The sequence below is a fragment of the Anser cygnoides genome, chromosome 1 (genome assembly GCF_040182565.1).
Source record: "Anser cygnoides isolate HZ-2024a breed goose chromosome 1, Taihu_goose_T2T_genome, whole genome shotgun sequence".
Taxonomy (NCBI): domain Eukaryota; kingdom Metazoa; phylum Chordata; class Aves; order Anseriformes; family Anatidae; genus Anser; species Anser cygnoides.
The window spans coordinates 55,543,704-55,567,207 of record NC_089873.1 but is presented as its reverse complement, the minus strand read 5'-3'; the positions used below and the strand labels follow the sequence as shown (position 1 = coordinate 55,567,207).

At 60.6% G+C, this 23,504-nt stretch overlaps 3 protein-coding genes and 1 long non-coding RNA gene across 9 annotated transcripts; 1 reads left to right on the top strand and 3 right to left on the bottom strand.

The window, feature by feature from the left end:
* Positions 1–564: 564 nt before the first annotated feature.
* On the bottom strand, positions 565–9,554 carry SUN2 (Sad1 and UNC84 domain containing 2). Of its 4 annotated transcripts, none has more exons than XM_066996175.1 (18): positions 9,536–9,554; positions 8,384–8,522; positions 7,875–8,050; positions 7,615–7,749; positions 7,389–7,484; positions 6,847–6,940; positions 6,657–6,730; positions 6,320–6,450; positions 5,915–6,145; positions 5,756–5,833; positions 5,617–5,660; positions 5,272–5,437; positions 4,951–5,178; positions 4,262–4,346; positions 4,060–4,175; positions 3,582–3,749; positions 3,330–3,422; positions 565–2,825 (listed from the first exon to the last, which is right to left on the bottom strand). In XM_066996175.1, the coding sequence occupies exons 2-18, from the start codon at positions 8,500–8,502 to the stop codon at positions 2,712–2,714; spliced, it is 2,148 nt and encodes a 715-aa protein (XP_066852276.1). In that variant the 5' UTR covers positions 8,503–8,522; positions 9,536–9,554; the 3' UTR covers positions 565–2,711. The 4 variants fall into 4 exon arrangements, with proteins under 4 accessions (XP_066852276.1, XP_066852274.1, XP_066852281.1 ...); XM_066996173.1 differs by lacking the exon at positions 9,536–9,554 and adding an exon at positions 8,913–9,046; XM_066996180.1 differs by lacking the exon at positions 9,536–9,554 and adding an exon at positions 8,913–9,046 and having other exon boundaries at positions 5,915–6,106.
* A 652-nt stretch (positions 9,555–10,206) lies between these two features.
* LOC125183472 (extracellular serine/threonine protein kinase FAM20C-like) lies at positions 10,207–14,787 on the bottom strand. The gene is made up of 10 exons (XM_048069853.2): positions 14,315–14,787; positions 12,977–13,152; positions 12,819–12,897; positions 12,402–12,494; positions 12,015–12,130; positions 11,627–11,807; positions 11,361–11,470; positions 10,740–10,821; positions 10,528–10,587; positions 10,207–10,447 (listed from the first exon to the last, which is right to left on the bottom strand). Exons 1-10 carry the CDS (start codon positions 14,785–14,787, stop codon positions 10,213–10,215), a joined length of 1,605 nt encoding a protein of 534 aa, XP_047925810.2. The 3' UTR covers positions 10,207–10,212.
* LOC136790743 (uncharacterized) lies at positions 13,143–22,271 on the top strand. Its single transcript, XR_010831244.1, has 2 exons — positions 13,143–13,929; positions 14,341–22,271. It is a non-coding gene; the product is annotated as an uncharacterized lncRNA (long non-coding RNA).
* On the bottom strand, positions 18,702–23,063 carry DNAL4 (dynein axonemal light chain 4). Of its 3 annotated transcripts, none has more exons than XM_048069855.2 (4): positions 22,993–23,063; positions 21,995–22,207; positions 21,108–21,191; positions 18,702–19,855 (listed from the first exon to the last, which is right to left on the bottom strand). In XM_048069855.2, the coding sequence occupies exons 2-4, from the start codon at positions 22,064–22,066 to the stop codon at positions 19,691–19,693; spliced, it is 321 nt and encodes a 106-aa protein (XP_047925812.1). In that variant the 5' UTR covers positions 22,067–22,207; positions 22,993–23,063; the 3' UTR covers positions 18,702–19,690. The 3 variants fall into 3 exon arrangements, with proteins under 3 accessions (XP_047925812.1, XP_047925811.1, XP_047925813.1); XM_048069854.2 differs by having other exon boundaries at positions 21,995–22,210; positions 22,993–23,060; XM_048069856.2 differs by lacking the exon at positions 22,993–23,063 and adding an exon at positions 22,306–22,571 and having other exon boundaries at positions 21,995–22,210.
* Positions 23,064–23,504: the final 441 nt, after the last annotated feature.

Sequence of the window (23,504 nt, the reverse complement as noted above, 5' to 3'; positions counted from 1 at the left end):
AGCTGGCGGAACTCACCTGTTCCTGCAAGTACAGTAGGACTCGCCAGGGCTTGGCGTTGGCCTTTTCTTGCTTTCTCGGTTGATCTCAGGTTCCCGAAGGCTTCTCCTGCCCTGCACGGCCCTTTTGGCACACAGGTGAGTGTGGGCGGGAGCCGCAGCCCCGCTCCTGCTGCGGCAGGCACTGGGGGCAGCGGAGATGCTGCTGGAGCTGTGCTCTGCCCTCTGCCTGTCTTCATCCCCAGCCCGAGGCCTGACACCCCGCCCCTTTCCCCATTTATTGCCCGTGGCGGTTTTAGGCCCTGAGGTGGCCTTGGTGTGAGCCTGCCTCTGGCCCCCCCTGCTCAGGCAGCTGCAGGTAAGCACAACAACCGCCCAGCTCAGCAATTCCTGCCCCGGCGGTGCTGAGCAGACGCTGCCCTCGTGCCAGAGCCTCCCCCCAAACGCAAAGCAGCTCTGCTTCATGGCACGGAGAGCCAAGGCGGGCACGGTGACAGCTGTAGCACAGCCAAGGTCTGCCTCATTCCCCCAGCACGTTCACCTGCAAAACAACCCAACAACTCTCAGTAGTTTTGATATAATTTATTTGTCTTGGTCTTTTTTTTTCTTTCTTTGCATAGGCATAAATTACAATCTGGATTAAAAAATAACATGAACAAAACAGTGCAGCATTTGCAACAGGCTACAGCATCAAGTACAGATTCCTCTCCTGCCTGTAACCAGCCAGCTATGCAGGGCTGATTTGTAACACTGGTGGAGGGCAAGCCCGGAACAAGGGAGGATAAAGGAGGAAAACGGAGTGGAAATGGAGTAAATAGGGGAAGTCTGCTCTGCCAGCTGCCGCTTGTTTCTCCTGCCTCACCTGGTGCATCGGCAGGAGGGTTAAATAAACCCTGGGCAGGAGATGCACTGTGCCGGAGCAGCACCTTTATGCGCCCTCTTTTCCCCTTGCAGCTCAGGGAAGCGTTGCACCTCTCACCTGCACGCCCCTTTTACAAAGCATCGTCTCGTGGGCAAACACCCTGCGTGCCCTCGTGGTCCAAGGGAAAAAGCTGCAGGCACGGGGGCCAGAAGGGACGTAAGGAAAGGCTTTCCAGCCCAGTGCCTGTGGCATTTCCTCCAACAGATGGATAACCGTAAGCGAAGGGAAGAGCTTTCCCGTCCCCTCTCTTTTTCTCACCAGAATAAACACAGGAACCGCTCTGCCAGGCCTGGGACAGGTCTGGGCACTCCCAGCAGCGTGGCTGCGTGTGCAGGGTGCTCGCAGGAGCCGTGACTCCGAGGCGAGCAGGCAGCTGCAGACGAGCTTAAAATAACTCAGGCCGCGGATGCCAAAAGCTGAGGCTCCGTGCTCGATATAGGGGAGGATTTCTCTCCATGGGATTTGGCCGCGGGGCTGCTTTCTCCTAGCAGGGGGGCCTCCCAGCTCTCCGTGGGGTGATTTTAACCGGATTATGTAACCGGGTGATTTTAACCCCTGGGGCCAGCACGGCCCCATGCCCTCCTCTACACCCCGTGCCCTGCAGCTCTCCAAGCAGAAAGACCAGAACTGACTCTCAGTGCCCCCCCAGTGCCTGGGAGGATGACGCCAGCATCCTACAGGGCTGAAACACTACACACGAGCCCTTCAGATTTATTTTTTTTTTTTTTTTAAACTAAACGCAAGACAAACATTGAGGTTAGAAACACTACCCAGAAACATGAGCTGAGTTAGAAACCAGGCGTGCTGCGGGCTGGTGGGGTTGCCTTGCGTCCCCTGTCTCCCACAAAGCAGCTAGGGACAGAGAAAATTGCGGGGCAGCAGGTCCCAGCAATAGCTGCCTATACACACGTGCACCGGAGGACGGCCTCCGGAGCCAGGAGCGCTGCTGGCACCCCGTGGAGGTCCCTGTCCCAGCGGTCCAGCCTTGCTCAGCTTCTTTTAGCTTATCCCGCGTGCGTGCGTGCCCTCGTGCTAAGCAAAGCCCTAGCCCCACCGCGCGTGGAAGCCGCTCGCCCGAGCGGTCCCGCGTCACAGACCGGCCTCCGCTTACGCAGGAATTGCGTGGAAAAAGCTTTTTCCTTTGTTATTACAAAAAAAAAAAAAATCCCCAGCACCCTAACCAGAAAATAGCCCCCCCCCCAACCCCCTTAAAAAAAAAAAAAAAAAAAGAAGGAACAAACCCATGGGGGAAGCAGTTTTCAAAGAGCATCCTCAAGGTTAACAACCGGCAGCATCGCCGAGACCCGGCAGCACGGGGCTGGCTTTGCAACCCAACCTGCTGCGTTCTCCCCTCCTGCTGCCCCCTGCCTCTACTTTTATATTAATACTTCATTAATACTGTTAATGATTCCCCTCTGCCAGCCCGGTATCGAAGCTTTTGAGGTCTTTAAGAGCTCGAGAAGCACAGAGGGGAGGCACTGCATCGCTCCCCAGCCCGCGCGAAGCCCACCGCAGAACTGCCCCCAGCCGCGGGAAGGGTGCGTGTGCCACCAGAAAGGGGGGAGCCGCCCGGCCCCGGCAGAAAAAACGAGCTTCAAGAAGTCAAAAGTGTCCGAAATGCACCGAAAGTGACCCCGCCGCGTGGGGTGCTCTCGCCTCACCCCCTTTGCAGGCAAAAAGTCCTCTCCTCCGCAAGCAGCAGCGCAGGCAAGGCGAGGGGGGGTGGTGGGGGGGAACTCCTCCGGCACCCCGGCACGTCTCCGTCCGAGCCCCCGCCGGCAGCCGGGGGGGGTCAGTGCGCCGGCTCCCCGTGCACACGGAAGCGGTAGATGCAGGTGTACTCGGGGTGGCCCCAGTTGCTCAGCACCCGCAGCTCCACCAGCTGGAAGGCGCCCACGTCGTCACCCTTGGGGACAGAGGAGGTGGGTCACAGCACCGCGGTGGTTGAGATGGGATGGGACACGGAGGCCGCCAAGCCCTGCTCCAGCAGGGCCACCCAGGCTGTCCAGATGGTTTTTGGAGGTCTCCAGGCAGGGAGAGTCCCCAGCCTCTCCGGGCAGCCCCGTCCTCTCTGCACCCTCCCCTCAGGGATCCGCACACAGGGCTGGGACCCCCCTGAGCCTCCTCTTCTCTCCTCACAGGAGAGGCGTGTTGGTGGGGAGGTGCCACAATAGGAAAGAAAACCCCACCTGAGCATCTCCCGAATGTGGGAGCTACAAGGGAGCGGGAAGGGCAGCAAGAGGCAGCTCCCAATGAAAGAAAGGCTCAAGGTGGCCACCTCCCTGTGCCCCAGTTCACAGGCTGAGGGCTCTGAGGACAGGGGGACCACACAACCCACCCCACATCCTCACCACCACCACCCCATTTCCCTCCTGCGGTTCTGTGCTCCGACAGCAGCGCCGCGCCTCACCTCCAAGAAGAACGTTTGGATGGGATTGCCGTCCTGGTCGTAGGTGAAGCGCCCCAGGAGAAGGCCCTCCTCCTCTCGCTCCTCTTTCAAGCCCTACGGGGAGCAGGGAGGCAGAAAGGGAGAGCTGGGGGTGGGCAGCGTGGCCAGGGTGGGAGAAGGAGACGGAGGCATGAGGCTCCCCAGCCTCCCGTCCTCCACCACAGCGTCCTCCACCGCGGTGCCCTCCCCAGCCTCCCCCCGGGCTCTACTCACGTAGACGGTGAAGTCCTTGGGGGCGCTGGGGATGGTCCCCTGGGGCGAGAGGGCTCTGGGGACGTGCTCCAGCGTGACGGCCGTGGGGCGGATGAGGCTGGAGAGGCGGATGACAGCGAAGCCCTGGGAGCCGCGAAACGCCCAGCAGTTCCCAGGGTTGACGTCTGGCTACGCGCGCGGGAAGGGGAACAGCAGCCCTTAGGTATCAGCAGCAACCTTACCCCCTTATCACTGTTTTCTTCCTCCCACCTCCACCAGCCCAACCGCTTGCCTTTTCACACCCAGCACCCACCTTCCAGTACAAGCGTCACCGCGGCTGCACGGGGCAGTGGGTGCTGCAGGAAGGCTGCGGCATCGCTCGCTGCCACCCCAGCCGGCTCAAGCAACTGCAGGAAGCCTGACTGCAAACTGCCCCCATGCAAAACCCTGCTGAAACCCCTCAAGGACACCCATCTCGCCCCGCTCCCCGGGTGCCCACCTGCAGGATGACGCGCGGGGACTGCGAGTGGTACCACAGGGGGATCCCGAACAAGCTCAGCAGCGCCGTCCTCGTCTCGTAGGTTTCGGAGCAGCGCGTGTTGATGACGCTGGCCCCTGGCACGGCGAGGGGAGGGCAGGGGTAAGCTGAGCACCAGCACCCCACGGAACAGCCCTCCCCCAGCTCGCCCCCCGCCACCTACCCGCCGACTCCAAGGCATAGTCGACCATCCCCACGCGGTCCTCGCTGTAGCGCTTCAGTGCCTGGTCTACGATGAGGTGCACTTGCTGCAAAAGGGGGGGGAACAGAGGGGTGAAGTCAGGGCGAGGGGGTCCTGCCCCCTCCCTGGGGCCTCCAGCCCACGGGGCCAGAGCCCTTCCCACGGAGCAGGCGGGCGATGAATCAGCACGGCAAAAACGAGAGGACATGCACTTGGCTGCAAAGCCTCATTAGAGGTTGCTAAAAATACCCCCGCTGAAAGGAACTGTGCAAGGGAAGGGGCAGCGCCCGGGCTCGCCCTTCCCAATGCCCATGGATGCAAGGGCCCTGGCCAAGGAGGGGGACAGGGACCAGGCCCAAGCATGGCCCCCCCAAATCTGAGATCCCAGCAGGGCACTGGGTGTCCTCTGGGAGCCGAACCCATGTACATGAAGCCCGTGCAGGCTGCAGGCCCTGCCAGTCCCGCTCGATCCCACCCTCGGCAGGGAGCTGCCAACGAATCTTTCCAAAGCAAACAGCCTCATTTTTTCCTGTGGTGTCATTCCGCCGAAATACTTTGCCCCAAGTGACTCAGCACCGCTGCTAGGGACGGGGTAACCGAGGCAGCCCAGGCCCTTTGTGAGCACTGTGGGGTCCCCAACCCACGACTGTCACCGTGTCCCTGGGGCTCACCTCCTCCGTCACCCCCCCGGCACCCCCTGGCCGCAGGGCCACGCCGATGCCGGCCGAGGCCTCCCGCGCCGACAGCCTGCGCTCCTCCTGCACTTTGGCCAGGATCTTGCGCTCCAGGGCCTGGAGCTCCGTGTGCAGGTCCTCCCGCTGGAGGACGAGGGCGGCCGCGCCGTCCTGGTGGGGCTGCGACAGGAACCGGCCGATCCACGCCGGCATCTGGGCCTCCACCTGAAACCGTCGCGGCAGAGCTCAGCCCCTCACAGGGGCCGGGACCCTCGCCCCCGCCGAAAAGTGCTTGGGGGAGTGGGGTTCGGGACTCACGTCAGCCCGCAGCGCCTTGAGCTGCTCCAGCAGCCCCTCCACGTGCTTGCCCATCGCCTCCTGGTCCGACTTGAGCCCCACCAGCTCCCTGCGCAGCCCCGCCACCTCCTGCTCCAGCTCGCCCATGGCCTGCTGGAAGCCGCCTCGCAGGTCCTCCCGCACCGAGCTGCGCCACGAACAAGAGAAACACAACAAAATGTCTGCACCGAGGCACCTCCGTGCCGCTTACCCCCATGTTCACCCTCATTTCCCTTGAGGCTGTGCCCCCACCCCGAGCCAAACAGGCCCGGATCCCCCCGGAGCACCTCCGCAGGGGTTTCTCCCTGTGCTGCCATGCGCCATTACCTCTGCCACCCCGAATTCAGCTCGAGCAAGCGGGCCTCCATCTCCTGCCAGCACAAGGAGGAACAAAAATCCGCGTGAGATCTGCAGCGGCGGCGGCAGCAAGCTCACCCCACGTACCACCGGGTGTGCGTCCCCTCACCTGTGAGGCGCGCGCCATCTTCTCCAGGCGCCCGTCCATATCCCTCTGCACCTGGGCTCGCAGGGCGTCCAGCTCCCCCTGCGGGGCGAGGACAAGGAGGGGACATCAGAGCCTGTCCCCTCGCACCCCCACACCTCGGCCACCCCTCACTTTCCTCACCTGAAGGTGTCCGGCCATGTCACCTCGGAGCTGCTCCTTCATCCCCGCCTCGCGGCGGCTCAGCAGCCCCTCCAGCAGCCCCAGGATGTCCCCCGGGGGTGGCTCGGTCCCCGTTGCCGCCGCCGCCGCTCCTCGTCGCAGCTCCCACCGCGACACCTCGGCCTCCAGCGCCTCGAAACGCTTCTCCAGGGCCTGGAAGCGAGCCAGGAGCCGCTGCTCCCCCCGCAGCCCCTGCGGCGGGGAAGGCAAGGCGCCATGCAGCCCCCCCATGCAGCGTCCTGTTCACCTGCTGCTCCCCAGGAGAGCTGGGAAACTCCCTGGGGAGCTTTGGGGACTCTTCCCCCCACCGTGGACCCTCTGCCTGCCTCGCCCCCCCGTGTGACTCCTTTGGGTGCCGCGGTTTACCTGGTCCAGGGCAGTCACGTCTCGTTCCCCAGGCACGTCGGAGGAGGATGCGGAAAGCCGTGCAGCCCCCCACCACGGGAACACGGGGAGGCTGTGCGTCGACAGGCCGTACGGGTAGAAGTACCAAGCTCCTGGGGACGTGGGATTACAAGATGATTAAACAGGGGGATGGCAGTGGGGACAGAGTGGACATGCCACACTGAGCCGGCCACCGTCCCATCCCCGTCACCCCCAAACCAAGGTCCAGGAGGAGCACGCTGTCTCTCCAGCCCCACACCACCATAGCACGGTCCCAGACCTCAGGGCAGGGGATGAGGGGACCATGGGGCCTACTCACCATAGGCGGCGGCAGCGAGGAGCAGGAGGAGCAGCAGCAGCAGCAGCAGGGACTTCTTCAGCCGCAGGTAGCGCCTGAAGGAAGAGGGCTGTGGATGCATCCCGCAGCAGTGGGATGGGGCCCCGTGGGGCACCCGCTCGCGGGGGGCTGCGGTCTCCCAACGCTTCCCCCACCCCGGGGCCCTGCTCACCTCGACAAGGGGACGCGTGCCAGCTGGGGAGCCCGGCCGGCCAGGCGGTGCCAGGCGGCGCCCACGCAGGAGAAGAGCCACCCCACGAACCGGACTGGGGAGGGAGGAACGGGGCTCAGAGAGGATCCCAGCAGGGCTGTCCCCTCTGCCCCCAAGGCTGCTCTTCGGAGGAAGACACCCTGCGTATGGGCTAAACGGTGCCCCGGCAGCGGGGCCACCCCTTCCCTCCACATCTCGAGCTTGTGAGAAGTAGAAAACACCAACCACTGCGTGCATTTAGGGTCAACAACGTGCGAGTGCAGCATCCCTCCAACATCTCACCCACACCACTGCCCAGCTCCGCTAACAGCCCTCATGCCGCCGCCACCACCCCTCCTGCACCTCCCCAAACCCCGCTGCTGACATTGTCCCTTCTGCGACTTGTGTTTATTTTTATTAGCGACACCTAAAGGGAGAACAAGCCTCCACGTGGGGAGGGGAGATGCCAGCAGGGAACAAAGCTGCCTCCAGAAACACCCCCCCTGCACCCGGACCCCACTCACCCGGCGAGGTGAGGACCTGCCAGAGGAAGGAGCCGACCCTGGAGGCCGCGGACCTCAGCCCCGAGCCGGAGCCGCTCTGGCCAGAGTAGAAGTGACCTGGAGAGGCAGCAAGACATCAGGCGGCACCCTCACCCCTGCCTTTAACCATGTGCGAAGGCTTTGCATGGGGGTCAGGGTGCAGGAGGGGGGCTGGCCACAACCTGGGGGCCCGCCACTGCGTCCCTACCAGCGTAATCGTCCTCCGAGGAGTACCCAGACGAGGAGGCGTAGGTGTCGTATGTCTTGCTCTCCAGCAGCCCGTTGATCTTACTGGACTCCGTGTCCCCTGTGCCTCTTCTCCTCCTCGTGGAGAACTCCCCACCTGTGTCCCCCCCGCCAAAAAAAAACAACCCCACAGAGTCCCCTCAGAAACCAGCCACCCCAAAAACACCTTGGGGCGCCCCAACACCACGGGGAGCCCCGGCTGCTACGGGAGGGCGGGCTCACCCCAATAAATGCTTCTGTCCAGGGGATCGTCCAGCCCGGAGGTGCCCAGGGCAGACAGCCCCCGGCTGCCCCCCAGGTAGGACTCGCTCATCATGGACTCGCTGTAGTAGGAGGTCTGGGTGCTAGGGGCGGGGGACAGCCGCTTCGTGCTGCTCGATTTCCTCCGGACCGTCCTGCTGGGGGGCGAGAACCGGCTCGTCGGCACCGTACCGCGGCGGATACATGGCGGGGGGGGTGAGAGGCCGGCCCCGGTGCCCACGTCCCTGCCCGCCCCAGCTCTGGGACAGCGCAACCACTGCTTGCGAAACCCGCTGCCACCGGCCCCTAGGTGGGGAGCCCCCGGCCCCGCTTCCGCTCGCACCGCTGCGGTTTTCCGGCGCGGCGCGCTTGCAGCGCGCTTCCCTCCCGCCATCGAGCCGGAGGCTGCTGGGAGCGGGCGTGCAGGGCGCAGGAGAGCCCGAGCACCCCCCTGTCCGTCCGTCTGTCAGTCCGTCCGCCCCCCCCCGTACCTGCCGGTGCTCTCCTTGAAGGGCGTCTGGTGGCCCCCCAGCAGGGAGCTGCTGCTGGTGGCATCCTCGTCCCCGGGGTAGTAGCGCGAGGTGACGAGGCGCTGGCTGCGGCGCGACATGGCGGGGGGACGCGGCTCACCTGGGGGGGCACGCAGAGGGGCAGGGGTCAGCCTGGGCGTGTGGGGGGGGGCACCCACAATGAGGGGACAGCCGCATTTCGGGGACGCCCACGATGACGGGACGCACACACTTAGGGGACACACACATTTAGGGGACACCCCACGCAAGCGGGGGGCAGCAGGGAGGTCGCGGGGTGCCCAAGGGGCAGCAGGGATGGGACCAACCCTTGGGGTGGGGGCTCCTCGCCCCCTCCCCTCCCACCTCCCCACCCAAAAGGGCACCCCCTCACGCTACCCCCATTGCCACAACACCCCCTGCAACCCCCCCCTCCACCCCAACCCCACCCCAACAAGCCAGCCCCCCTCCACCTCCCCCCTCCCCAAAACACCCCCCCGGGCCCCAAACCCACCGGGTGCCAGGGGCGCAGCCCAGAAGCAGCAGCAGCCCAGCGGCCCCCCCCGGCCCTGCTGCCAGCTCCTCGCCGCTCCCTTTTGTTTTGCAGCCGCTGCCCCCCCCCCGCTCCTCCTCCCCCGCTCCCCCCCCGCCGCCCCGCCCCGTGCACGGCGCGCGCGCGCCCGCGGCCCCCCCCCAAAAAAACCAAGGGGGGGGGTGGGGGGGAGCGAAACCCGGCCCCAAGAGTCCCACGGGCCCGTTGTGTAACGAGCACAGCAACCCTTTGTCTCTTTTTTTTTTATATTTTTTCCCTCTTTTTTTTCTCTTTTTTTTTTCATTTTTTAAATTATTTTTCTTTTTCCTGTTTTTTTTTCCTTTTTCTTTTTTTTTATTCTTTTTTTCTTTTCCTCCTTCCACCCCATTTTCCCCTCCAGCCTAAATCCCACGCCATTTCCCAGCCTCCCCCCATTTCCCCCCCCCCCCCCCGTGGCTCTTCCAGCTTGGCCGTAGGTCCCCCCCCGGTACCCCGTGTCCTTGGGGACCCCTCGCCACCCCCTGCCCCGTGCCCCTGGCGATGGCTCCCCGCCACCACGAACGCCCCCATCCCACGGCACCTGCCCCCAGCTGACGCAAATATACCCGGATTAACCCCCCGGCGAGGCTCAGGGGATAAGCTGGGTGCCGGGTGCTAAATACGGTGCCGGGCCCCGGGGTGAAGCTGTCCCCCGCCGGAGCCACCTCTGCGGGCGACACCGGGGCCGCCACGGGGATTTTCGGGTGGGTGTGGGAAATCCGGGGGCAGAGCGGCGCGAGTTGGGTAAGTAGAGGCGAGCGGGAGCATGTGGGAGGCTCCGGGATGGCTGGGACACGGGGAGCAGTGGGGAGCTCGTGCCTCGGTTTCCCCACGCCAGCACGCAGGGACCCTGCCGGGGGAGGCCGGCGCCGTGCCACGGAGCTCGCAGACAGCCCCAGTTAAACACCGAGCTCTGGAGGAGCTTGCCGCAGGCTGGGGAAAGGCTGGAAAAATCCCTGCTCTTCCTAAAAGGGTTTGGAGGGCCCGTGCGACGCGTCCCAGCACGCAGAGGTAGTCCAGGACTGGAAAAACAGCCCCGGTGGCCAGGATCCCGAATATGTTTTCTTCACTAGGCCAACCTTTTTATTTAAATAATCCACCCGTCCCGACAATCCCCGCAGCCCGCCGGCCCACCGCATCACCCCAAATGCCCCATCCACACCGGGGGGTACGGGGCTGCCAAAACCCAACGCCACACGCCCTGTGCCTGCAGCGTGACAAACCCCGTCCGTCCGACCCCATATCACACCCACGGCCCCACGTCGTCCACCACCACCTCCCCGGGCCGGGCCGCCCGGGCCAGGCAGCGTCCCACGGCCGCCAGCACCTTGCCCAGGCGCCGGTCCAGCGCCCGCAGGTGGGGCTCGGCCAGGATAGGTGCCAGGGGGTCGTCGGCCAGCGCCTCCCGCAGCAGCTCGCTCAGGCGGTAGGGCTCGGTGGCCAGCAGCTGCAGCCGCAGGTAGGTCGACTTCTTGATGCTGCCGAAGCGGAGGAAAGAGGGCTCGGTGTCGGGAAGGGGGGGGTTTCCCCCGAAGGCAATGCGGTGTGGGCGCCTTACCTGCAGCACTGCTGGAGCGGGGCCAGGATGGACATCTCGTCGTGCGAGTGCGTGCCGAAGCTGGGGGAGAAACCCATGGGATGGCATCGGGGCACGCACAGCGTCACCCCAACAGTGGCTGATGTTTTGGGCCACGGCCACGGAGACCCCCAGCATCTTTCCACCCCAGCTGTGTCCCCTTTGGGGTGGCTGGGCCCCGTCTCCGTCTTTACCCGCGGCCGTTGTCCAGGTGAAGCAGGAAGGTGTCGTTCCCGAATTTCTCAAAGGTCTCGTAGTGGTGCCGGTCCATGTTGCCTGGAGCAGGGAGGGGTAAGGAGAGGGTGACAGCAGCGGGGATTCAGGCGGTGTCCTCGGGGATGGGAGCAGGGAAAGGCTGGGTGCCGGGATGGGCCGAGCAGCCTCACCCACATACACAACGTGCCTCTGGTTCTCTGGTCCCAAATCTGGGATAAGGGAACAGGGAGGCAGAGCACCCTCGTTGTGCTAAGCCCACTCCCCAGTCTGACCATTGCCTTCCCATCAGCTACTGGAAAATTGAGGGGAAAACTGAGAGGATGCAGCTTGCATGGGGCAATGCCCACACAGCTGGAAACAAGCAGGCCGTGACGGTGGGTTTTTCCCTCGTGCCTCCGCGGGGAGGTTTGTGACCTGTCTCTCCACGCGTCTGATTGACGCAGTCCAGCAACCGCCACCCACCAAGGAGAAGACAAATGAGGCCACCACACGTCCGCTGTTTCCCTGGTGTGGCAGTGACCACCCTACAGCTCACAGCTCAGCTGCTTCAAGGAGTGGAGAAAGGGTGCGGGGAGAAATCCGCGTGGCACACGGCTCACCCATGAGGAAGTCGAGCACTGTCATGTCGATGAGGTCGAGCAGGCGATGGCCCCTGTCGTAGGGCGGCGTCTGGCGCACCTGGGCGCAGTAGTTGGGGTTCAGCTCCCACCTGCGGGCAGAGGACGGGTGATGGGACCGTGACAGCGACCGCAGGGCAACCCGGGCAGCCCCCTCCCGTCCCACAGCCCCCCACGCCCCACCGATCCCCCATGCATCCTCCACCCACGCGTGTCCCCTCGCCCCCCATGTCCCCATCCCGGCTCACTCAGCCTTCTTGCTCTTGTGGTAGGAGCGGCGCCAGGGGCTGCGCCAGGAGCGGCGCTTGGCCAGGGCTTTGTCGGGCAGCAGGGCGGCCATGGAGCCCTCCAGCTGGTCGGGCTTGCCGCACAGCGCGTGCTCGGTGGAGCAGTAGTAGGAGCACTCCCCGTAGAAGCAGACGTTGCCCGCTGGCGTGGGGGACAAAGCAAAGGGTGATGGAGAGCGGACCGGACACGGACCAGACGTGCACAAAGCAGTGGTGAGGTGGCCCTGCTCCTTGAGGACAGCCCCATGGCAGGGGACGTGGTGGCAGCTGGGGCAGTCCCCAAATGGGTGGTTGACAGAGCAGGAGCGGGCAGCCACGGGAGAGAGGACGGGCAGAGGTGAGAGCTCACCCGGGGAGATGAAGAAAGTCTTGGCCAGTTTCTTGTCGGTTGTGATGTCCCGGATCTCCTTCGTTATGTTCACCAAGCGGCCAGAAACCGGAGGGATTCGCCGGAAATCCAGGATCCTAAAATGCAGAACTCGGCACAATTTCTAGTCGACTGAGCCTATTTTCTCACGCCAAGTTACTAAAAGCACCGTGAGGTGCAGGCATCCTTCACCACACACAATACAGGGTGAAGAGGTGGCTCAGGGAGCCATTCCTCAGCTGCATCCACAGTTGGATGCCAAGTGTGCTTGGAGGCTGCAGACCCCCAAAGGAACCTTTAGGCCAGGTTTCCCACCCCAAGCCCCAGGCAGCCACCCCTTTTTGGGCAAGGAGCAGCACGAAGACCCACCTGTCCAGGTGAAAGGCTGCGATCTCCGCGTTGTGCCGCTCAAAGTCCGAGAAGTAGAAGAAGTCAACGGGGGTCTCCTGATCCCGGCTCTGCCTGCGAGGAGCGGGTAGGATGGGGATGATGGCCAAGGATGGGGTCACCTCCTGCTTGGCCCCATCGCACTGTGTCCCCAGTGCCACTGCAGACGCAGCCAGGAACAGCTTCTTCTTCCAGGTGTGCCCCGCTGGGTGTTGTGGCCCCAAATCCCACCGGGACACAGGCTGGAAAACGGTCCTCATGGACCTTCTTCTTCTCCTTCCCACCACTGGAGGTCACTACCCCATCACGAGCTGCACCCAGCCTGCTGCCGGCAGCGCCGGGGAAGGCGAGGAGAAGGGGGCCACCCGGTTTTGGGGCCCGAAGCAAGGCTCTACTCACTTCATGGGCTTGAAGAGGGCCTGCCCGTAATTCGGGAAGGTCATGATGAGCTTCAGCTGGGTCCCACCGGACTTCTGCACTGGAAGGGGGCACATGAGGGTGAGGGGGGACGGTGGGCGTGGGGTGGAGGGACAGGGGCGCGGGCAGGGGTAGGGTACCCGAGCTGACGATCCTCATGGTGGCCAGGTCGTGGAGGAGGGTGGGCATCAGGGGGTCCCGGCGGGGGTACAGCTCGTAGCGGTTGATGCCGACGTGGAATTTGAGCCAGGCGGGGTAGGTGTCGTAGGCCGTCTTCCCTGTCGGGAGGATCGTCTCGGCTTTACTGCTGCTGACCCTGCAGCCCGACAGCCACCACCACCCCAACAACAACGACAGCGTTTAGTTGGGACGGGGCATGCAGCCCCAGCACCTTCCCTGGGGAGACCCAGCACAAGCCCTGGGTGGTGGTGAAAGCCCCCGGGCAGGTCCCACCAGGGGTTGGTGGCCAGCGAGACCTGCCAGCACGGCTGGAGGTGGCTCTGTGGCTTCCCTTGAACTCCCCATGGAAAGGCCCCGGGCTCATCCCGCTCCTCCCAGCCGTGCCTTAATTTCCAGCTGGTCTTGTTGCGTTTCCCTGAGGGGTTAAGCTCCCAGGAGCTAATGGGGTGTCTGCCCCCCGTGCCAGTGCCCTGCTGCAAAGAGACAGCCCAGGACGTGAACCCAAATCCACGTCTCTCTGGGAAAATGCAGGCTGCGGCCCAGACGAGCCAAACCCGTCTCCCACCATTAGTGGTTGACGAGGTGGTCCTCAGAGATGGAGCAAACGCCCGTTTGTGGACGACAGCGCTCAAACCAGCCCCTATTCTCTCTCATTTTCAGCAGCCACCACGTTTGGAAGGTGTGCTTTCCGTAAGGAAGCTGCTACGTATTGCTGACGGTAACTCTTTTAATATCTTCCCACCTAATTAGGGGTTAGTGGCGCAGGGCCAAAAATAGGCACCCAGCAGCAGTGAGATCACCGTACGGCGGAGCCTAAGGAGGTCGGCGAGCGCCCTGTGAAACGCAGGACAGACGTGGTCTCGTGACGAAAGCTAACCTACATTTGGGGTTTTGCATTTCCAGAATCAGACAGGTGAGAGAGGGGGATAAAACCAGTTAGAAATCTGGAGTGGGGAGTTCCTCGGGTACAGAGACAGGCCAAAATCTTTGCGCTGGGGAAGGCAAGGAGATGAGGAGATGACCCAGAAGATACTATACGTAATACTATGAATAATTCAGGCTTCTCCTTTGACTTTGCCATGTGCTACACGGGCAGGCAGGCTCCCTGCGGCTCCCCAGGGTAGCAGCCTGGAAACTCGGGGCTGAGACAGGAGCTGAGGCACAGGAGCAGCTCACTGAGCACTGGGGCTCTCCGGGGTGGGATGCTGATTCACCAAGGAAACGACCTGTTTGGTCCCCACCTTTTGTCCCCTCAAACACTGCCAGGTATCCCCCCAAAAACCCAGCCCGCTCCTCACCATTCGTCGCTCCCGCTGCTTTGCAGGCTGAACTTCTCCATGGGGTTGACGACGAACAGCTTGTCTTTGTCTGTCACCTCCGGCATCGGGATGTTATAAAGGGGATGCTCAAACAGCGCGGCCAGCTTGGATCCCTTGGTCCGTGCCTGATTCACGTCTCCGTGCTGGTGCTGGATCTCTGGATCCTTCGCTCGTGGCCCCACTCCCTGCGGGTGGGAGCTTTTCTCCAAGGAGCCATTGCTGCCACTGAAGTCCTGGAGGATCCGCAGGCTCAGCTTTTTGGGGCCAGCCAGCAAGGGGCTGCCCGACATGGCGCCCGAGGCTTTTGGTGCTTTCCCATCACAGCTCCAGCGCCTGCGAGCCGTGGGGAGAGCTAAATCCATCGCCAGGTGCAGCAGGAGGGCCAAGAGCAGGAGCAGGAGGAGGACAATTTTAAATTTCCTTTGGACGAGCGTCTGCAGCCGGCGCCGCATCCTGCCGCGCCTGGGCACCCACGCGGGGTGAGCAGGGAGTCAGAGCATCCACGGCCCCGTCTCGCCTCCGAGCAGAAATTAGAGATCTAGAGTCCTGCGTCTAGAGCATCGCAGCAAAAAGCAGCCGGCGCAAAGTCACGGGAAGACCCCGGTGGGGTGACACCGCCGGCGGGACAGGCTGAGGGCTAGGAGGCTGCAGCGGGGTTTATCGGCGCTGATAAGGGACGAGCTGCCGGTGCCAAGGTTAGCGTGAACGGGGCAAGTTCCAAATCGATAGCTGCAGGTGGCTCGGGGACAGAGATGGCCACAGATAAATCACACACGGGCAAAAAAACAGGTCGCCTGCACCATCCCACCCCTCCGGGCTTCTACCTGCCCAGCTAACCTTGTTTTTACCCCTTTTTCACACACCTCTGCCCCATCTCCATCCCATCTGCTAGGTTCCTACTATATTTATGTCCAGGCTCATAAATCAGTTTTGCTCCCACTGCTCAGGCTGGGCAACTTTACCCCCTCCCCATCTATCCAAGGATGTTTGCATGCAACCGCCTTTCAAAAAACCACTCCAGCTGGGCAAAATAAACAGGATTTGAGTAGCAGCATCGCTGAAAAATTGGGGCGGCGGTGTAAGGAAGGGCTTGGCAGGAGAGGTACAAGGGCAGGGCTGCGCTGAGTGCCTCTGGAGCAGGCAGGGAGCCGGGCTGGAGCCCCCCTCCTGTGCCACAGCCCTGCGCTACCCTCTCGCTCGCGCTGCCCTCTCCGCACCGGCCCCGTCCGGCCCACGCGGGCATTGGGAACGCGGTGTCCCTGGCTCGCTGCGTCCCGCGGCGCGACAGTTGCTTGGAAACCGCCTCCGGCTGACACCGTCAGCCGCCCCAGATTCAGCCAGCCCCGCGTTTCCTTCCCCTCGCCGCCGCGCGATAACAGCATGGCCGAGGGGAGCCGGGGCGCGCAGGGGAGGAGAGCTGCTCCCCGCGGGGCTGGCGAGCTCCGAGGCGCGCAGAAGGAGCCGGGCGGAGGGGAGCAGATGGCTCGCTCGGGGAAGGGAACGCGGCGTCTTGCACCAGGAAGCTTTCTGGATCCGGTCTGGATGCGCGTTTTGGAAAGAAGGCGCCGAGGAGGGGCTGTGGCTGGAACACAGGATCGTTAGGTCATTGCTTACCACAAGAAAAAAAGAAAGCAAAAACATGTGCTAACCGCTCGCAGCAAAGAAGCTGGGCTCGGCTCTGGGAGCAGGGCCACGGGTTCTTTTATCCCAGAGCCAACCCTGGGAGAGCAAAGGGAGAGGGAGACCCCCCCCCCCCCAGTCCTTCCAGTGCCCCAGCAGCAGCTCCAAACCGGGCTCGTAGGATGACAGGGGGACAAAAACATCCCTCCTATGTCCTAGAGCCAGCCCCGAGAGCCCCCGGCCTTCTCTCCCCGCTATGGGTTGGAGGTGTCCTTCTGACCAGGAGCCCATCCCCATGCTAGGGGAGTCCACAAATCCCCCCCTCCTCCCCAGCCCTAATTTAGCCCCAAATTGGAAAGCAGAGGAAGGGGGAATAGGTGGGGCGCTCGCCACCCTTGGCGCTTCAATGCCGGCATTAAATATTAACCAAAAGATTTTTTCAGAGAGTCAAACGCGAGCCTGCAGCAACGGGGAAGAGCTGGGGAGCTTCAAAGCCTGCCCTGACTGCCTGGCAGCCCGGCAGTGTACCGTGTTGCCATGACATCGTCGCGGAGAAGCGATTGAATTTGCACCTCTTCCCTCCATGTTTTTTCCAGCTCCTTTACCCCTTCACAGCGGGCTCGAGTCACCTGCGGGGTGGAGGAGGAGCCGCACACCCAAGGACGTCTCCTCTGCTGGCTCAGAGCGCAGACTCCCCACAAGCCGACAACGACGTTGCCCGTCTCCCCTCGGCGGGGAGGGATGAAGTCACGGAGCACAGCCACACTGCGGCTTTCCGGGACGGCCGGATAGAAAGGGTCGTTCTGGCTGGCACTGATGCATCACCCTGAGTTTTTCATCCATTTTCCATCTGACTCAGCCTTCAGGCTTTTGAATGGCGACAAGAAATGATAGGGAGAGGAGAACAATACCGAGATATCTGGTCCCAACCTCCCCGGCTTTCCGTTGAAGTTTTTTTTAAGGTAAAAACCTCCAGTGAGAGATTGCAGTTTTATAATCGAAAGCATATAGGCCCTGCAGGCTCCCAAGCATCAGCGGCAGAGGGAAAACATGGGACAACAAGGGGCTGTCCCCGATCCGTGAACTTTACTCCCCTGTGAATTACAGGCATGCCCAAAAGTGTCAGTTCTGCAGCAAAAGGAGGGTGAAAGTCTCTTTTTTATAAGGCACAGGAGCCAGCACAGCATGATCCAACTTGCGACGGGCAGGAAAACTGATCCTACTGAATACTTGCTTGGGGCCTTGACACACACAGCTGAATTTTATGCTTTTGCATACAACAGCCATTCAGACCGGCTAAAGGGGGTTGGCTTCTTTGTGGTCACTTTCCATAGGCAAGCTCTTACCCTCGGAAACAAAAATAACCTGCCGGCCTCCTGCGAGCCACCTCGCGCTTACCTCGGGGGAGCTGCAGCGCAGGAGCTGCCTCGCTGCGAGTTCACACCTAGCTCACCTCCACTTGTTCGCGTGCTCGTGCTTCGAGGAGGCCGGGGACTGGTCAACGTTCACTCGTTGCAGGTCACGGAGACATTAGCTGTGGTCAGCCGGGGGCCACCCAGATAACGGGAGGCGGCGAGGCCAAACGATTGCACGCTGAGGTAAGCGGCTCCCTCAATCCCTGCAGGTCAGCACGACCCTGCAGAGATGCCCATGACCAGCCTGTCCATGCACAAGCACACAGCAGTTAATTATTCATTAGCGCGAAAGAAGCACGACTGAAGAGACTACATACGGCTGAGGGTATCATCCTGCTCCAGCAAAGGGCGTTCCAAAGAGCCGGCTTTACCTTTCCCTCTGGATCTACAGATAGAAAAGGCAGGGGAGGTGGGAAGCCTTGGAACAGAAAACCAGCTTTTCCACCTGCCAGCTGCAGGAAGTGCCAGTCAACAGTGCTATTTTCATTTAAATGCAGCCAGCTGGAGCGAGACGGAGTAACCACACCAAGAGGAAGCTCAAAGGATTTGGAGTCTTCCAGACTGCTCGACAATCCTGGCACCGTGCTCTGCTGTACCAAGCAGATATCACGGTGCCAGTCACCTGCTCTCCCTACCTTGCAAGCCCCTTCCACTTTTCCACTTGGTCAGTAAAGAGTTACGTGCGAGGATGTGGGGCCCGGCCAGCACTGATGGTGTAAATTTGAAGTCATTTCTAGGAGTCTCTATATTACTTCAATTCCTGCCTTATCACAGAGCTTCTCACATGCTGAGATGGCAGACGGACATCTTCATCATCGCACCGATGATAAAAATGAGTTTGAGAGAAGGAACTAAGGGAACTGCAAAATCCTCCACCAGTTTGACCCACTGCAGGCACTCATGCAGAAAGGTCTTCCAGAATTCAAGTAGGGGCTGGGCTACAGCCTCTCATAAAACACGAGCAGCCACCGGTACCGCTGTTGGCCTTGGAGGAACGTCCAAAAGCCCAAAGCAGCCACAAATGCCAGACCCCAAAGGTCAGAGTAGGGGCACCCTGGCTGGGCAGAGGACACGGGTACGCTCCTCTTGCTGCTACTCAGAGGACTTGGGTCAGCAGCACCGCAGACCTGGCACCCTTCCTCAGCACCGTGGCTTGGAAGGAATTCAATGGGGAGGGTGAGAGTGCTTCTCTGGTACCTAGGAGTCACCAGGGTGAGAGACCTGCTGCCGGCCTTTGCCTCAGCTACACCGCTGCTTGCTTTACTTCCATGTCTCCTGAGCTATTTTGTCTTCCGTGTTGGAATTTTCACTTCAGAGCAAACACAGGAAAGGACAATTTAGTACATTTTTATTGTAAAAAAAACACAGTTCCACAGATTTATATAAATAAGCCACATACGTAACATCCAATTACGTTCATCCTCCAACACTGACAGCTTTAAAAGATGAAACGGGCTAAAAATGCAAGTCCAAAAAGACGTTAGGTTTCTGATGACCAAGTGATATCTCACATGGAGCCTCCTTCCCCTGCCAGCCTCCAAACAAGATGCTGCAAGTACACAGCACTTGCGACACCCCCGAGAACTGACAGGGAGCCATTCAAGCTGTACGGAGAGTTCTCACCCACTCCCCAGGCATCGTCAGCCGCCTGTGTTTTAACGCTGTCTGAGCGTGCGGGGGGTGAGAAAGGAGGGGGCAGCTTGCAGAGCAGCCTCCTACGCCCAGGCAGCTCAGCTGTCCTCCCAAATCGAGCTGGGGAGGGTGAAACGAGCCCGCTTCCCCACAGCTAGCACCTCCACGGACAACCCAAAGGCACACCCTTGACACAGCCCCTTCTGTGCAGTCCTCTTGCAAGGGAGGAAGAGGAAGGCGTTGTTACGCCGGTGTTCGGAGAGAGGCACCAGTCAGAGCCACACCATACGGAGTGGGGAAGGCAGGGAAGAGAGGAGACAATGCGGAACAAGTGGGAGGAGAAAATGTAGGGCTCAATAGCACCTTTCCTCTTTTGCTTCCCCCCTCCCAGCGCTGCTGCGTGGCTTCGCGGCGTGTCGTGAGATTTACCTATCCACCGCCTCCTGGGCTCGAGTGCCACAGAAAGAGCCACAGGCAGATGAGAAATCCCACGAGCGAGGAAGGAGAGGCAAGTTTATACACATATGTACCAACTATACGTATCCCATGGAACTGTTACATCGGTATGAAAAAAAATCTCTCGACGTTTTAACTATTAAAAATAAAGCCCCGCCTCCAGGTCGTACGAAACCTGCGAAGAGGAGGAAGAAATCTCTTGCACGCAGCGGGTCTGGGAGCTGGCCAGACGTCAGGAGCACTTCCAGACACACACAGCCAGGCTGCCACCGAAGAACATGTACAGCAGGTTCTTCACCTCGTGCGTGATCTCGAAGCCAAAGCCTTCCCCGATCACCACGTGCCAGGAGGAGCCAAACTTCTTGTCCATCATCTCTTTGATCATCTTGGCAGCACTCTGACAAACATTAAGGAGGTGAGGCAGAGCAAGCAGTGAGTTTCTGTGCGGACAACCCCCTGCGCTTCCCCTCCCTTTAACAGGGTCCTCAAGCCACAGGCAGCAGGTAGAGCAGCTGCGCTGAGGGCGCTCGAAGCACCCCAGGGCTGTGCCGAGGGGGAAAGGAGGTTACTGTGCTTTCAGCAGCCTCCAACGCAGCAGCTCGGAGAAATTAAGGAACTGCATCTAGCAGCCACTCCGGCTCCTGTTCACACAGTCTGAAGCAAGAGTTCTTTTTTAGATGGTGGCGGAGTTACACTGGGTGCAGCGAGCGCGAGAGGAGATTCAGGTCACTAAGCTGCGGCTATTTTTACAGGAGTCCTTTTTTTCTTCCCCCCCCCCCCACCCCCCCCCCTTCAAGCTAATTACCAAAACACTGAAACTAGGCTGACTTTCAAAAGGCTTGCTTCTCTGAGATCACACCCTGCTTGGTCTCGAAAAGGAGAGAGGAAGATTTTGCAGTGCTGCGCAGTGTCTCGGGCAGGAGGGGACAGAACGGATCTCCTGCTCTGTAGCTTTGCCTTGCTCCAGCACAAAATCCCTTCGGCAACAAGCAGTCTGTACCCTGCCCGGGGAGCAAGGTGTGCTTTCGTTCATCTTTTGAAAGATGGATGCATAAGTTATGGTCTTTAGTTCTCAAAGCTAAAGGCACCCCCCATTTACACGCTCTCAGTAATTTCATTCCAGAGGATGAAAGCTGAGAGGGAAGTCTAAGCAGACTGTACCTAAAGGTTCAGAGACCTGCATTTGCTCACCCCCAAAGTAAGAGCTTCCTGCCCGCTCTGGTGGGGAAGGTTTTGCTCGACGCTGAAGAACGAACCTGCGTTTTGGGAAGGGCCCTCCCCACACAGTTCTGAAACAAGCCCTGAGGACAGAGAACATCTTAGGAACAGAGTGAGTGGAAGCACGTCATAGGCAAGGCAGGATCAGGAGGACGGTAAGGTTTGTGAGACAGCATCGCTACGTGACTCATCTCTGCTTCCTGCATGAAAGCAAAGCGCTATTACAGGTCCTGCTGACAAAGGCAACCAGATCTGAGATCTAGCCAAGCTGCCTCTTTCTGCCCTTGCTCGGTAGAGGAACAGAGTAATGTTCCTGAACTGACAGGCTGTCAGTGTCTGACTCCACTCTGCCCTACAGCCCCAGCCCCAATCCCGCAGATTCCCCGAGCTGCAGCAACGGAAGGCCGTCCTGACTGGGCCTTGGCCGGTACCTCGTTGTTGGTGGCGTACTTCTCACACGCCGTGACACACAGCTCCATGGCCTCTACGCGCATCTCCTCCGGCATGTCCGTGTGCTGCAAAGAGCAAGCAAGCCAAATTAAGCAGAACAACAAAAGCTAGACACAAGACAACAGTAAGTGGCCTCTATGCTGCCCATGCTGTCGCTGGGGCTCAGGCTGCTGGGCAGGGGCAAGAGGCAGCTGCTCCTTGTGATGTTTGCTTCAAGCAGGGGAGCACCACCAGCAACAGAAGCTTGTCATTTCCACCATTTCAGAGAATGGCAGATATGAAGACGGCTTACTTATAACTTGTCTGCTCTTTCCTTTGTCTCAGTCCATGCAGAATTGTTCTCTACCTACATTAAGGCTAGCATTAAGTAAGCACAGCTTAGAGGAGGAGCTAAATATGTTTGACAGTTTTCTTGTTAGGAGATGAAGGGCAAGAATGTTAGCACTGCTCCTACTGCCGTCCTTAATGATTGCTGTAAGCATAACAAAGTCTAAGTGACATAGCCTTTGCCTCCTTTTCTGCTATCTGGCTGGCTGGCAAGATCTTTTACTTCAGCTCCATTAGAAAAAAAGCTGTACTTAGTGTCCTGAACACGGGAGGGGGCTCCAAAGGCAGCACGTTCAGCCCAATAGATGGATCACTTTGCCCGCAGCTGACAGGGGAACAAGGGTGCTAACAGATCTCCTCAACAGAGGTCAAGGGCAGGCAGGAAGCAGCGGCGATGACTGAGATCCCAACCCAGAACTGTTAGCGTGCACTCCCAGCAGCTTGTCAGTGGGAGAAATTCTGCTCTGGAAGGTTGGTGAGAACGAAGGCAGAATTTCACACCTGCAACACCGGTGGGCACACAATCCACCCTTCTTCTTACCCTAATCAGCGGAAAGCTGTGAAGTCTTTTATAATCAGCTTCCTCCTTCTTCCCCTCCCCAGTGTCGGCCATGGTCCTTCCCCACGGACCGCAGGAAGGGACGGAGGGCCGGGCTGGAGCTCAGCAAGGTGCTGCAGCGCAGGCAACTCGGAGGAACGCAGCTCTGAGGACAAAAATGGACCAGCAGCAGGGAAAAACTCAGCCCGGAGGACACTGCTTAAAAATGAAAGACAAGAAGACAGCTTTGAATTAAAACGGAAAGCTAATGAAACCCTTACGAGAATGCTGCTCCTGCCTTCACAGTTACTTACTGTATTTCAGCACCTTTTCACATGCTGTGCACTTAGTTCTCGCAGCACATTAACGCAAACAATCGTTTAAAACATAACGCTTTCCATAAACGAGCCTTCAACAGCACAGCACTTCCCAGAAGCACCAACGGAGCTTGAGGGACGAGCCAAGCCGGGGCACTGCTCCCAACAAGCGATGAGCATGTCAACCCTTGTCATTTAATGCCAAGAGGACACTATTGTCTGCGAGGGCTTGAAACGGTGCACCACGAGCAAAGCGTAAGGGAAGTTTAGGAAGAGGATTAGTGTATATAAGCATACAGAAATACCCTGATCTGTTTTGGGGTAGTTATTCATGCGATTCACGAATGTTTGCCGAGCTGGGGGCTTGGATATTGGAAAACGCTGGCCCGCTGCTGTGTGCCCGCTCACCAGCCGGCCTCTACCTGGGCCCAGCACCGCACGGCCCGCACTCGGAGCCCTTCACCACCGCCCTCCCGTGCGGGATGAGGGAAACAGCCCCACACACCCGACCCCACGGCGGCCAGCAACCGCTCCCCGCAGCGAGGCAGCCGCCACGAGGCGAGCCTGGGGGGGGGGACGGGGCTGGACGGGGCCCCGCAGCCCCGAGAGGCGGGGGCCGGGCAGGCCCCGGGGCGGGGAAGGGGCCGGGAGGGGAGCGCGGCCCGGCCCCGGTCGCGGCCTCACCTGCGCGGCCCGCGGCGGTTGCTAAGGAAGTGCCCCGGCTGTCTTAGCAACCGCCGCCGGAAGTCCCGCCTCCGCGCCGCCCATTGGCTGGGAGCGCCGGGCCGCCTCGTCCTATTGGCGGAGGGGTGGCCGCGGGGCGCTGGGGGGGGCCCTGCTGGGGTTAATTGGGGCAGGCTCATTAGGGCCGGCCTCGTTAAGGCCTCGCCGTGTGCTGGGCAGGGCTGCGGGGGCTGGGCTCTGAGCCTGGAGGGGCAACGTCTCGTTGGCCTAAAGCCGCCGCGGGGAGCGGTTCTGAACTCCAAATAAAGATATTTGTATCGATAAACGCCTTTTAATTAGCAAATTATTTATATAAATAAACAAGCGCCTTGTGTTTTAATTAGCAGCAATAAATGGTGGTACGTGTGTGTGTGTGTGTGCGTGTGGAGAGGCAGCCAGCTGTGTCATTGCCTTTCTGCAGCTGGGAGGGAGGAGAAGCTGGCCCTGGGGTCTGGAGAGGTGAGGTGGGCTCG

What these genes read in the sequence shown, in the direction of transcription:
- SUN2 (XM_066996175.1), bottom strand. Translation starts at nt 8,502, where the DNA reads ATGTCGCGCCGCAGCCAGCGCCTCGTCACCTCGCGCTACTACCCCGGG. An exon ending in GGACAGAAGCATTTATTGGG is followed by an intron (nt 7,750 to 7,874) that starts GTGAGCCCGCCC and finishes GGGGGGACACAG; the next exon opens with GTGGGGAGTTCTCCACGAGG. An exon ending in CTCGGAGGACGATTACGCTG is followed by an intron (nt 7,485 to 7,614) that starts GTAGGGACGCAG and finishes CTGCCTCTCCAG; the next exon opens with GTCACTTCTACTCTGGCCAG.
- LOC125183472 (XM_048069853.2), bottom strand. Translation starts at nt 14,787, where the DNA reads ATGCGGCGCCGGCTGCAGACGCTCGTCCAAAGGAAATTTAAAATTGTC. An exon ending in AGCAGCGGGAGCGACGAATG is followed by an intron (nt 13,153 to 14,314) that starts GTGAGGAGCGGG and finishes GTCGGGCTGCAG; the next exon opens with GGTCAGCAGCAGTAAAGCCG. An exon ending in GCCCTCTTCAAGCCCATGAA is followed by an intron (nt 12,495 to 12,818) that starts GTGAGTAGAGCC and finishes CGCTCCTCGCAG; the next exon opens with GCAGAGCCGGGATCAGGAGA.
- DNAL4 (XM_048069855.2), bottom strand. Translation starts at nt 22,066, where the DNA reads ATGGCCGACACTGGGGAGGGGAAGAAGGAGGAAGCTGATTATAAAAGA. An exon ending in ACAGCTTTCCGCTGATTAGG is followed by an intron (nt 21,192 to 21,994) that starts GTAAGAAGAAGG and finishes TGCTCTTTGCAG; the next exon opens with CACACGGACATGCCGGAGGA. An exon ending in AGTACGCCACCAACAACGAG is followed by an intron (nt 19,856 to 21,107) that starts GTACCGGCCAAG and finishes AATGTTTGTCAG; the next exon opens with AGTGCTGCCAAGATGATCAA.